Below are 14,019 nucleotides of genomic sequence, written 5' to 3'. Positions count from 1 at the left end.
GTTGAATGAATGTTTTTGTGGATGCTGCTTGGATGTAATGGAGATGTGGTGCAGCACGATGGGTGGGCGATGGTGGTGAGGGGACACCCGCGGTAGGATTTTTGGCTGGGTGAAGCATGGTACCAAGCAAAGCCTTAGAGAGATGCAGCAATCAGCATCTCTGTACCTGTGCAAGGTATTTGCAAGAATCAAGTCATCTGGCATTAGAGGCCTGTAGGGTAAGAAAGGAACGAAGGCAGGAATGTTGTTTGGTTATAAACAGCATAGAAAAAAGGGAAAGGTTTAGGATTGGCTTTTCTCTTTAATTGTTAATGGGGTCATTCTGTCCCAAACAGTCCCCCAGAGCAGGGAGAAGGGAGGGCAGCTCCCCACAATGAATTCAATCACCTGTCAAACACATGGCAGTCATAAAAGGAAAATAATAATAATAATCTGTATTTCCTACTCTGGCTGCCAGGCAAAGATCCAGCCACTTCAAAGGAGAAACCCCATGTTTCCCCGGTCTGGCCTCACCTGACTGATGTGTGAGCAATCTGGAATCCCCATCCAAAACAAAGCCCCTCCTTTGGTGGCTTGTTTTCCTTCTCCATTACTGGAGGGTGCCCCTCCAAGATAAAGAACAAGCCTTCTTCCACGCCGGGAAACTAGAAACATAACCCAGGGGCCATGGCCACATCAGGCAGCTCTGGAAGTGGATGCTGGCAAGGTATAGGAGAAAGCTCCTGAGGGACAGGGCTGTTGTACAAGCCAGGAACCAGACCTCCTTCTCACAGGGGTCTCCACAAACAGCCAGGTCCCCCCAGGATATAGGTCTCTGGCTCTCTCCAGCAGGAAAAGTGCAGCTCATGTAGGACAAAATTTTTAAGGGCAAAAACTTCCCTGGGGCTGTGAGGTGGAGCAGTTTGCTCTGTGGCAGTTCATGGGAGCAGAGGGCTTGGCTCAGGGGGTCTTAAATTAGTGAGGAGAAGAAAAAGCCACCACCACAAGCTAAGAAAGCTTCCGACCAAGATCTAACAACTGCCTGCATGCAACTCCCGATCCAGCTCTGAATGATCTTCCTGAGATGGCCTTCCAACAGGGACACACAGACATGTCTCACCAGGATGCCCAGGCAGCAGGGGAGCAGCGAGGTCCCCTGCAGTGCCAGCCCTGTCCCTACCCTCAGCCTGGCTCCTTGTCCTTGCAGCAGCCCGGAACACACATGCTTTGCATAAGCTGACCAGACTCCACCTCAGAACAAATGAGGGTTTTAATCACCCAAAGCAGTAGCAGCTGCAGAGCTTTGCTCCAATGGTGGGTAGAAACCTTATTCCTATGTTTCCTTACCTAGAGACAGCTGAAATTAGATATTGCCAGCACCTGGGGGAAGGAGCCTTCACACAAAGCTAAACCTTTGCTCCGGTCAACAACACTGGCTGCCCCTGACACACAACATGATCTTCTTAAACTACATCCAAAATCCTCAAGCAAAAAACAGTATGAGGTTTTGCCTGGCTTTCCATGCAGCAGTAGCATCACTCAAGGTCTCCAGTGCTATTTTCTGAAATACATCATTGATTCACCCAAATCAAATCCCATCCTTCACATCCCTACACCTTGCCCAGCAGCTCCTGGAGCATGGCTTAAATTGCTGACAAAGCCTTTGCAAAGCACAGGGCACTCAGCCCAAGCCTGAGCTGGGAACCAAACTCCAACTCGGGAGAGTTTCAGGCTCCCCTAGAGAAGTTTTGTGCTGCTTAAATGATCTCCCTTAATACCGTAGACTTAAGTCACTTCAATAGGTGCACAAAGCAACTTAGAAGTGTCCTTTCAAAGGCTGGCAGGTAATGCAGTACTCACTGGAACTGAGCAGTAAAGCCCTCAAGTTGTTGAGGGCTGAACTTCCTCCCACACCCACCATCCTGCAGCATATTTCAGACTAATCAGGTCAAACAGTCACTTCAGTCAGAAACTTCAACTCATGGTTCTCCTACCCAAAAAAGGCAAATAATTTCTTCCTGCCACACTGCATTTTTGCATTTCTCCTTCCACTTAAACACCCGTGTCTGCAGAAGCCTTCAGAAACCTCTCCTGAACAAAGCAGTTTTGATACCTCATACAACACCTTGGCTTTATGCATCATTCTCCACAACAGCAGCAGCTCCCAACCAGGCAGAGCACAGGACACATCACCGCGCACACTTTGCACCAAGGAGAACTTGCCCTCAGCAGTTGCACCCACCTGTGTAGAGGTCCGTGTCTGTGTACTCATCCACCTTCTTGTGCTGCAGAACATAGTCGGACACCTTCGTCCCAATGGCAGGCTGCACGTCCAGCCACTCCAGGGAGACCACGGTGCTGGAGGGCTCCACGTTGGGGGAGAGCCGCAGACTGGGCAGGAGACAGGAAAGAAACCAAATAAGACATCAGCTCTCCTTCTGGGGAGGAACCCCCCTCTACAAGCAGCACAGCCCCAGCTCACGCTTATACACAGGAACGTGCACACAGACCCACAAAGACAGACAGCACAAGGGGAAAGCAGCAGGTAAGTGCAGAACAACTTCCAGTTGAAGATCGGTTAGGTTCAGCCTACTGCAGAACGTGTCCTTACCTCCCAGTGTTCCTGGTAAAGCCCAGGTCATGCAACCACAGGAACCCAAACACTCTATCTAAAGGAACCTTCATCTCCTGGGAGAACTACTAAGCTTCAGCAGCCCCAGAAGGACCCAAGGACTAGCTGCCCAGGAACACAAAAGGAAGAGGAGGATCCAGCTTAACCTTTATGCAACCCAGCTGGGCTGAATCTGCAGGAGGGGGAGGGTCTAGTCTGCATCACCAGTGAGCAAAGGCAAAGGCGGGTGGGAGGGAGCAAAGGGGCAGCTGTGGCTGTGAATTTACCCAGCTGCAAATGGGCAAGCCTCTGATGGGTGTGAGCGACAGCCAAAGCAGGGGCAGCTGTGCAGGAGTCCTGCCCGGGTCAGGGACGATGAGGGTAGGTGTGAAGGCAGAGCAACTTTGTGCTCCTGGCCATGCTGGTGCAAAGGTGTCAGCTCTCTTTGCGCTCAGATAAATGACAATACAAAGTATGGGGCTATGAAGGGTCTGGTTCCAAACATATGAGTGTCTTTGTTGAACTTGGGATGGGAAACAAATCCCCTCCAAGGATATTGGCTCACTAAGAAGGTGTTCTGCTCCTTGTGGCTCACTGGAGCCAGTCTTCCTGCCTTCTCAGCTAATTACCCATCAGTTTGCTCCTGATTTGCTCTTGTTCTGACAAGCCACAATGAATTGCACCGTAATTCCATTTCTTTCAGCATTTGAAATCCCATTCTACAACCCCTGCTAATCAGGTGATGAAAATCTATAAGGAAACCTTCCAGGGCCACAGCCGGAGCCAGGATATCCTAAAGGCATCAGTCACACAGTGAGGAGTGCTAGACTATGGCCCCGGGGCTTGAAGATGAGAGGAAGGAGATGCCCATGGCCTGAGCCTGCAGGAAAGGGGCTGGGGGCTGGGGCCGTGACCTGCGGGAGGGGCTCACACCGATACGTACACAGGTGGAGGGAGAGGGCTGCAGTTCGGGAGTCCATTCTCATCGAAGGCGTTGAGGTCACACCTGCACCAGTCTTCGATAACATCGCCTTTCCCCGAGCACCAGTATGAGCTCATCAGGGCTCCCTTGAAAGCCTGACATGAGAACAAAAAGCATGAACACATGTGCTAAAGACTCGGTGAAATCCGGCCAGTGGCTCGGCCACATGGTGCTGAGCATCAGGGGTGCGGGATCAGGGAACATGGGGGGTCGCCCCAGCTCTGCATGGCCCTGGGCAAGTCCCTTCACCTCCCTGTGCTTTAGCTCTCGCTGCGGAGTGATGCTGGTTCACCCCGGGTGCTGCCTTTGGCATGGGGATGGGGAGGGTCTGCACGATCCTGCAAAAGGGCTCTCCTGTGACGGAGGGCAGCTGCCTGAAGACACACAAACATAAGCCTGTCTGTGACACTGGACAGCATACAGAGCCCCCTCACACTGCTGCTGTGCACAGTGAAACCCTTCCACATGCCCATCCCATAGCTGGTTTTGTCCCTACTAAGAATTAATTCCTTCATCCCCAATAACACAGACCGCTCCCATCCTTCTCATGGGTTCATTATTCATGTAAGCTGCACTCCTGCAAGCAAACTGCTGCTTTATTCATTTGCATAAGGAATACTCAGAAGCAAAAGAGCAGTATCTGGAAGAATACAATCCTGTAAAATACTTGCAGGGTGTTCCCCAGCCGGGCAGCGTCCCCAGCCTGACCAGGAGCCCTCCCGACCGCTCCTAATGGTGCCAATGCATCCCCAGAAAGACACCCATTCATCTGCTGGGGTATGAGACTGAAACACTTTGAATTCCCAAAGCCTTCAAGGTCTCACCTTGTGCTATCTTCCCTGTGCTCGTCCTGCAGCTTGGGGTGCTCGGCGTTGGTCCCCATGCTGCAGGACAGGGCACCCCTTCCTCTGTACCCTGCTGTAGTTTGGACCGCGTGGATTTACCATGGTTTCTCACACCACCCTTTGCCTGTCACACCTAATCAAACCTTCAGCCTGGAAGACAGCATCTCACCCTGCACACACCCGGCCAATATTCAACCCAACGCTGCGCAGCCACACACCCTGCTAGAATAATCGTAACACCAAAACTTCGTCCACCAAAACAAACGTCTTTGTAATGCTTTTGACCTTTTAAAAGGTACATTTCAGGCTTGAAAATCCTTCATGGGTCCTCATGCATGTGCAGCAGCCTCGGTACCAGCCCCTGCACAGCCCAGCTCGAAGCAGCACTATTCCACCCCTTCCAAGCTGCCTGCGGAAGCCTGGCCCGGGTGATACTGCCCGCACTGCCAGGTTACGCCTTAAAGATAAAAACGTGCCCTTTGAGGACAGAGATGGCTCCAGCAGCTGCGGCATTTAGCAGAAAACTCTAGGAAAAGCGCCATCCCGGGGAGGTTTCTGAAAAGAGGAGGTATAAATAGAGCCTGACGTCAGGGCTCCCATTGTCCGGGGTTTTGTCACTCCCCCCAAACACCCCGAGCACCTTTAACAAGGCGCCTCGAGGCTCTCATGTCTGAAACATTTTCTGCTTCCAGGCATTTACAAAATGGGACTGTTCCAGACAAAAAAAAAAAAAAAAAAAAAAAAGGGAAGGAAAAAACATGAGAAAGAGAGAAAATGTGACGTTATTTTACTTGTTGTTTAGAATGTAATTGAAGCACTGGGCTGGAAAGGGCATTGCAAGCAACGAAGAGCAGGGAAGACAGAGAGGAGTGGAAGGGCTGTGCAGGATAGAAACAGAAAATGATGTGCATAGATGGATGAGGAGGCATGTTCTCTCCCTAGGAAGCAGGATAAATATGTATGTTGTAGGTACATGTGTGCACAGACATGCACTGTGGGCAAAGACAGATGTCGGGTGATCCCTGGAAGAGCTGCACTGTCACCCCTCAGCACTGCTCCACTGTCACCCTTCCCCAGCCCTGACAACCGCTGCTCTGCATGCTCCCTCCCTGGCCCCTAACCCAGCTGCTCCCTGCACATCCCCAATGCAGGGAAGAAATCCCACCCACCCCATGCATGCCCTTTAGCCAAATCCAATAGTCAATTCCTTCCTTTTATTTTCTTTTTTCTGCCGGTGAGCGCAAGGCTGGATGAGCAATCCCCTCTGCTCTGCCTGCCCAGCCTCACATACATTTTAATTAGATCCTGCAGGTAGCCAGCCATCATCTGCCTTGTGTCAGCCTTCACACAAACGAGGTTAGCTAATCGATGCGTCCTTCAATTGCACTCATTAATGTGAGCACACCTACGCGCACTAACTGGGTTAGCATGGTCAGCCCCCAGTGCTGGCCACTGCCTCCCTCCAGGACTCACCTTCTCTTGCTTTCCAGTGGGATTTCGAGCCAGAGGTTTCCAGGATTTTGCCCTCGGTGCCAGGGAGTGTGTGTCAGAGAGTGGGGAAGTGGCAAGAGCAAACTGATGACAAGGAAACAGGTAAGATCATGCAGAAGAAGGGATGATGCTCCCCACACAAAGATGTTCACCATCACTTTAAGAGGCCCTAAACCCTCCGTGGGGACAGTCAATTGATCCACAGAAACTACAGGAGAAATGGATGGTCTCTGTGAGCTTTGAGGACTCTGTGGTCCTCCCAGCCCAGAAGCCAGGTACAGCTTTTGCTGTAGCTCACACAGAGCCCACCCTTCCTTCCCTCGGCTCCCCCAGCCTGCCCCAGGCTCCAGCTGCAACGGCAGAGGCTGCTCTCTGGTCCTGGCAGAGATCAGCAGTTGAAGTCACCTTCTCTGCAAAGGTGATAGCTTTAACCAGCCCAGCCCCAAAGGCACACTGCAGGCTCCACCACCCGTGGCAACCACGTGAAAACCTCTCCTTCCCTTTCTCCTTCCGACAGCACAGCCTGGGAGCTATGGGACTGCTCACACAAACCCAGGGGAATGGCAGCTGCCACCCAAACCAGGAGCCCAATGGCAAGGGAAGACCAAGAGTAATGGACAAAGGATGCAGCAAAGGTACCAAGACCCATCCCATGGGCAGCTGCAGCCTTTGGGAGAGCTTCAGGTGGGAATGCACAGGGACTTCCCTGGTCTGGTGGCTAAGGACCACCTTCCCCTCCTGCCTTGGAGTGGGCACCTCCACATCTCGTGTCCTTTCCTGATGCCATGCTTGGAATGTGCAGCAACTGCTCTCCTCCCTGCCAGGAGACAACACGTACAACAAGATGACCATCTCCAACACGATCATCTCCACATCGGATGTTTCACTGTGGTGGTTACACCAAGCTAGCAAGCTGGGGAAACCCAACAGGGTCTTCAAGCATGAAAGGCTCCCCAGGAGCAGCCTTGCCTCCTGGAGACGGTAGAGTGGCCCCTGATGTGCCGTCCTGTGCTTGCCAACCATTCCCCAGGATCTCAACGCCCCTCTGTGCCCTAAGGCAATTTTATCTTTCATTTAAAAGTATCCAAATTGTATTGTTTCCCTGTGAGTCAGCCCATTTAGTTTATGTCCTTCAGTGCCAGAGGGGAAATTTATGAGATGAGAAACTGGCTCAAAACGTTTATTTTCTAGATGACGAGTCATGCCATTAGACATATAGCATTATGAATCATAGGAACAGCATCTAATTTGCTCTTAAAGGTATAATAGGTCTGACTCCCCACACCCATACATTGGATTGATAGCTCCCCCATAGGATGGCTAGTTCATTTGTTTTGACACGAGCAAGACTTACAGGACCATAAAGTCCCATCTTACCATAAGTTAAGCCTATTCATAAAAAAAATATTAGGGAAACGAATGATCAGCTAAGCACATTTATCCTACACTTGATTGCATATGGATCTTTCTCCTGTTGTTATTTGTGCTCAGGGGGAGGCCATTTGGTCCCATTTTATGGCTTAGACACTCTGCAACAGAATATTGAAGAACATTTCCTTTGTCCTCTGTTAGACCTGGCTGATGGAGGGAGAAGCATTAAGTTATTTCTAACCGTAGGTTTTCTGTTGACATCCCCAGAGAGGTAAATTATAGGACATGAAGGAACCTTTCAGATCAGCATTTGCAGGACTCAGCACGCACCACAGGGGCTGGTGTTTCCAGATGGGATCCGGGAAAAGGCACGTGTTGGGTGCTTATTTGTGAATATCTGGTCTTTTCCATGGCTGACAGGGATACAAAAATCTGGCTCAATTGTTTCTTTGAGTCTAGGTTTCTTTGTAGTTGCTATGCACACCTCAGTTTCTCGAAAAATTAAAAAGGAAATACAGGGAGATAAAAATACCAACCACAGATGAGCACGGACAGAGATGCGCCAGAGATAGCGAAGGTGATCTAGAAGCTGGAAGTTTGGTACATTTGGGGTCTTGTACTGGTTTCCCTGGTCTATGCTTGCTTGTTTGTTATTGTTGTTCTCAATGCAGAAGGAAAGCAAGAAGAGTAGAAGCAGGTTGGGTCATGCCAGTGGACACACTCAGTCCCTTGTCCAGGGATAGAGCAGCCAACACAGACATTCTGTCCCTTCCTATTTGTGGGATGGAGATGGTGCCTGCACACCACCACCACCTTCCCTCACGTGCAGGCAGGTGCCAGCAGAGGAGGCAGAGGGCTGCCTGGCGTGGCACAGTCCTGTTCTGCTTACCAGCAAATCCAGTCACCCAGTGCTGCCACCCCATACAGTGCCTGCCACAACAGTGCCATTGCCTGGAGCTCCTGGACACTGCCATGCTCCACGCAGTCTGTAGACAGCAATACTGACTGTTCATCAAGGGAAAGAGTATGCGAGGCAGGCTCCAGCAGGGATTTCACAGGCTGAACAGGATGCCATCATGATGATAAGGGTGGCTGGAGGAAAAGCTTTCCATGCCCTTACAGTCATGCTCAGTGCTGTTCATAGAAGATGAATACTGCTCCTTAGTCTAGACATCTCTAGAAGGAGAGGGGAGAAGGAAAAAAAAAAAAAAAAAAAAAAAAAAAAAAGAAAGAGAGACCAAAAAAGGGAGGAAAACTAAGGATTTCCCAGGCCAGAGACTCTTTCCAGGATCATGCAGTTCACGTCTGAAAGTCTGCTCCAGGTTCACAGCAAAGGAGGATGAAGTTTCCCTACTGCTGTTGGCAGGTGATCTCATCTTGTGCTGCTCACACCCTCCCTGCCTCCGGCTGCCTGTCCATGGGGAGCAGGATCACCAGCACTTCATCCTGGGAAGGCACATCAGCGGTTTGCCGGAAAGGTCAGGGTGCTGGAAGGGACCCAGGGTGGGCAGCATCCTGGTTTGTGTTATTTATGGGATCCAAGGGAGCAGCAGAGGACACGGTAAAACCTGGCAGCAGGGGAAATAAAAGCCTTTGCACTGCAGCGAGAGTCCTGTCCTGGGGAACCGGCTCTGCTTTCACACTTCGGCTACAAAGCTCCCCATTATAACACGGTGGGGCGGTTACAATGCAGCTATTCTTCCCCTGGTAAGGCGAGTCGGATGTGGGCTCAAGCTGCAGCAGGATGCTCAAGTGCGCAAGGAGGAGGACAAGGGCCAATTAGCAGATATTAAAACAAAGCAAAACCAAATAAACCCACCCACACACCCCAGACCAAAACAAAAAAGTTCACCTCAACAATACAAATGCTGTCCCCGTTCGCCCTGGCTCACTTTCAGTTTTGGCAGTGGAAAAACAAATCCCTGGCACTGGCTCTCCACCTTCAGAGGCTGCTCCGGGGAAGCTGTGTAGGCGCAGGGAGGATTGCGGTCCTCCAGCAGCTCTGCCATCGGGTGCTGTATGGGGCCCAGAGTGAGCCCATGGCCTCGCCGACACCTTTTGCCCTGTCTCCACAGCACCCTGCAAAACTTCACCCTCCTGCCGGGCCCAGATGGGCAGGGGACACGAGGAGAACCAGCCCTGAGACACAGGGCTATGGGAAGGGCCCAGATATCCAGCCTTCAGAGTGGGGTTCAAGGGGTACGGCCAAACTCTTCCCCAAGAAAGGAGCCCCAGCTTGGCTTCTCCAGCCTCTGCCTCAATCCCCCTGTCCCTCCTCCTCAGGCTCACGTTTCTCAAAGTCCTGCTCAATCCTAGGACTGATCTCCTCCAGGCACATCTCTGGTCTCTACTGACTGCGGTTTGCTTCCCTAATGGGCTGAACCCGGATGGCAGCATGGACAATGTTCACCCAGCAGAGTCAGGGGCTCCTCTCCAGGCACACTCACAACTTCAAAGCCAGCAGCAGATCTCATGCTGCAGGAGCACAGGGTCTCGAGGCACCAGCACCAGGATCCTGTATTTCTCAGATGTGTTCTTTTCCATCTACCCTGCCCTTTGAGGGCAATGTCAACACCAAACCAGGGGGTCACAGCACCAGTGATACACTTGGCCACTTCAGCTCCTCGCCCAGGGGCTGGGGAGCCCCAATGGTGTGCCCAGTCTGCACAAACCAGGGCTGGCTCAGGTGGGCTGCCCTGACGGACGGATGGCACTGGAGGTACGAGGGATGTGATTCACCCCGTTGTGGGCCCTTTAGACCATCCATCCTGGTAATGCAGGGTTGGTATAAATGTATAGAAGGGCTCCAAGTACACAGCCAGGGCATGGCTCCATCACACTGTGCCTTACAACAACGAATGCAAGACAACCTTGACCCCGAGACCTGAGCAAGGATCACCAACGGAAGACTTCAAAACTGGCTAAACTTTGTACTTCTGCTGAAATACAGCTATTGGAGAAAGTGAGCTGCAAGGGCATGGAGATCAGCTGGGCCCAGGAGGAAAAGAGACACCAGCTTGTGCAGCTCCCTCAGAAATTGCCACCACCACTTTGTCATCATCTGTGCAAGCAGCTAGCCTGCTCTGGGGGGAGGAAGGACACATGCTCCATCCTGCATCTTCAGAGAGAGCTGAGGGTAGGTGGTTTGAAGGATGAAGGATGGGATGGGTGAAAGAAATGCTTTCTCCTCTCTTTGCTCCTGCTTGCCTCCTGGTCCATGATAACTCAGCTGCCCACATGGCTCGAGTGGTCACTGGAGCCGGCACAGCACTCCGCTGGGACACAAGCTCACTGCCTGCAGCTCCCCTGGTCCTCACTCCCAGCACCCTGGCCAAGGCCACCCTGGGGACACTGCAGTGGTCAGCGGTGGCCACGTTCTGCACAGCAATAGATGGCCCCTTGGGGCCAGCAGGTGCTCACAGGCAAGGGGTGGGTAGGAGTGACGGGGAATTTTCCTCCAGCCTCGAGAGCTGCCGTCCCAGCCAGTGAGGCCGCAGGGGCTCTGCAGACCTCCAGCATGCAGGCACTGCTGGCACAAGCACACTGGGGTCCACGCACAGGCAGCGAAGCAGCTCTGGCTGAGAGTGCTGCCAGGGTCCCAGCCACGCGCCAGCTCCTGCGGGGGCTGACGGGGCCGGCAGAGCAGGGACGTGCCCCCCAGCACACCGCTATGCCGCGGCCTGGGTTGCATGTGCTGTGAGGTTGTTGCTGCAGGAAAATGCTGAGATTACTCAATTTTTGAATTAAATCAAGGTCCTAGGGGTCTTCTAAAAATCCAGGCTCCAGGTCCATTTGTCTCCTTAAATACAAACAACAGGGGTTTGAGTTCATTTCCCACCAGGGGTGAGACTGATCTCTCCTGCTCCCCTTCCCCGCACCTCTCTCACCACACCACCCTCTAAGCACTTCTGCAGCTGGCCAAGCTGCTCTGCGGGAGTGGCTTTTGTGTTCATTTTGGGCTTTTTAGGGGGAAAGGAACAGACAACAAACAGGAGGGGAACACACTGCCTGCCCCTTTCCTCCCCACTGCTGGCCATGGCTGCCCTGTGGCTCCAGCCATGCACACATGCATCCCTGTCAAAGGTGCTCCTGAGTGCACCGACTCTTCCAGGTCTCGGTGCCACTCCCCGGGCCAGTGCTGGCAGTGGGAGGGATGGGGGAAGCAGGGCAATCCCAGCTCCTCCCGGTGCCTCTCAGGGTTGGCTGCCTGCAGCCCAGCCAGGAGGCGTGGAGGTTTGCAGAACGTGCAAACGTGGGGTCTTGCTCTCTCAGTCCATGCCTTAGTGGACTCCAGGGCTATGCTGGGCACTAAGAGGTATGTTGTCCATCCCATAGGCTGAGGGCAGGCAGGAATATTCTGATGGTGGAGGAGGAAGGCCATGACAGTCTGGCACTCTCGCTGGGGTGACATGTGGCTCTCCTCTCCTTTGGGTCCAGGATGTTCACTAGAGGGAAAACAGCCAGGGTCACCACGTCTCTCTTCTCTCCCCATCACATGCACCCAACAGCACCCTGCTCTCGAGGTGTCGGGGGCATTTTGCCAGCAGAAAGCCCCACAACAGATAGAAGCTCTTTGCTGTTGGGCCTAGCCAGCTGCTGACACTGGTGGAGGTTTCTTCCACAGTCCTGCAGTGGAGAATCTCCTCCAGCTTCACATGGACATGGCAATGGAGGGACCACTGGTATCCGCACTGCTGCAGAGCACAAGTGACACAGAAGAGAGATGTGGGCAGACGGTGCTGTTCAAACCACAACATAGGTTCCAAGACATCCAGAGATGTCGCTGCCAAGGTCACAGCTTCTTTAGTCCAAATGCTCACAACGCGTTCAAAAGATGTAAAGAGACACAGAGCAATGGAGTTATAACAACAATGGAAAAGTCTAATCCCACCAGCTGACCAGGACCAGTGGACAGAAGGCTCTAGCATTGCTTCTGTTCCAGCAAGCAGTCCTTCACCGGCGAAACCTTCCACCCACAGCCACATCAGCCATGACAGTTATGAAAAAGTCATTCAAAAAAGCCCTTCAAAAGATGCTTGGACTTTCAAACACATCCCTTGAACCTGGGAAACTCCTTGCCCAGCACTGCCAATGTCCCCAGCCAGGCTGCAGCTATCAGTGACCATGCAAGTTCTCTGACCAACGCTGTTAAACCACGGCGGGCAACAAACCCACCTCCTAGCAGGGGCTCAGTGCACAGTTTTCATTGCACACCAGAAGGCAAAGAGGGGCCATCATTAAATGGTAATGCCCTGATACACTGTTCCTCCCTGCTGCTGAAAGTGGGTGTGATGCTTGAGCAGGACAGAGGAGACAGAGCAAACCCCTGCTGATCACACACAGCTGAGAGCTTCCTTAAGCTCACAGCACAAATGCCTCTGGACAAATGCTCCCTGGGCAGCAAAAGGCAAAACCTGACTCCTGGAGCCCTTCCAAATTTCAAGCCCTTGCTTCAAAGCAAGAAGAAAACAGCAGTTCCCAGTGACGTGGAAATAAAGAATTTTCCAACGTATTTCATGTGGGCAAAGCAATATATTTTCACCTAATCTCCCTCTTGGAAATGGTCAGTTTTAGCTGAAATCAAACATGCACGCATACAAAAATCGCAAATCAGCCCAAGGCAGACACCCAGCATGGAAACCTAAACCCCAGCACTTAAAAGTCTGGCAAGGTCATCAGCAACTGAGAACACAGCCTTGTACCGTGCGGTAGTTGTAAATTTTAAAAAGTGCATAACTCACTGCACTGAGGCAGATGAAAAGGCAGACCTACTAAAAAAAACCTATACATACTGAAGTGGCTAAAATGTCTATACCTGTGTCCTGCCTCATCTCTGCTGCTAGGCTTATACAGGATAATTTTCAGCAAACTTTTAGATGTTAGCATGCACCTTTTTAATGACCTTGCTTTCTCTCTGCACACACCTATATGTGTCTACGTGGACATAGATGCAAAGAAAAAGATCATCATTGTTCACAATTATTTTTTTATTACTACAGGGGAATTGGGACCTGCTTGCAGTTTCCATAAGGCCAGCATTTGCTATATTGATTATTACCCACATGAACAGGTAAAAGCAGGCAGGGTAGTGCTCAACTGTGCATGCTGTTCTCGGACATGCAGAACTTGGCTCAGCCCAAGCATCCGCAAACCTTGTTCATGGCACAGGCAAACACCACTCTGCTAGTGCCCGGGGACCCTCCTCCCAGGCCTCCTACTTGATGCTGAAAAAGGATATTTCAACATCCAGACTGTCCATGAGATGCTCCTTACAGCACCCGCCCTTTGGCGGCCCATCCCAGCGCGCAGAACAAGCTAGCAGTTGAAGCCACCAGCCTTCCAGCATGCTCACAGTAGAACAGGGCACACTGCTGGGTCTCGGTGACGAGGTGATGTCCCTGTGGTGGCTGCAGCTTCCCACCACCTCTAGACCCCCTTCCCTTTCATGGTCACTCTCCTTCCCTGCTCACGGGGGAGGGCCATGCCCATGCCCCTGTGGGCATCCCTCATCCCCCAAGCTCACGATGCCACGAGGCACGTGGGCACGTTCTCACACAGGCAATGCTAACCCTACACCAAACCATCCACTCTAGGGCATGGGCACGGCTACCATCAGCTCCATCCCCTCCAGAGAGGTGGCTGCAGCTTTGCCCAGCCCAGGCCACCCTGCCGAGAGCCAGGGCTTGTGCCATGGTGGCAGCGAGCCCCTCTGGCAGCAGTGGATTACAGCCCTCAGGCAC

The 14,019-nt window shown here is 52.2% G+C and overlaps 1 protein-coding gene across 1 annotated transcript in view; it reads right to left on the bottom strand.

Annotated features, from left to right (window-relative positions):
- Positions 1-14,019, bottom strand: part of ASTN2 (astrotactin 2) — a 354,170-nt gene that overhangs the window by 86,706 nt on the left and 253,445 nt on the right. The window contains exons 18-19 of the mRNA XM_055802618.1: positions 3,534-3,667; positions 2,222-2,370 (exon numbers count right to left, since the gene is read on the bottom strand). Coding sequence (XP_055658593.1) covers positions 2,222-2,370; positions 3,534-3,667 — 283 coding nt within the window. The remainder of the gene's footprint in view (positions 1-2,221; positions 2,371-3,533; positions 3,668-14,019) is intronic.

Source organism: Falco peregrinus, chromosome 1 (assembly GCF_023634155.1).
Source record: "Falco peregrinus isolate bFalPer1 chromosome 1, bFalPer1.pri, whole genome shotgun sequence".
Taxonomy (NCBI): Eukaryota; Metazoa; Chordata; class Aves; order Falconiformes; family Falconidae; genus Falco; species Falco peregrinus.
Note: the sequence above shows the minus strand (reverse complement) of the source record. Positions and strands in the feature narration are given on the sequence as shown.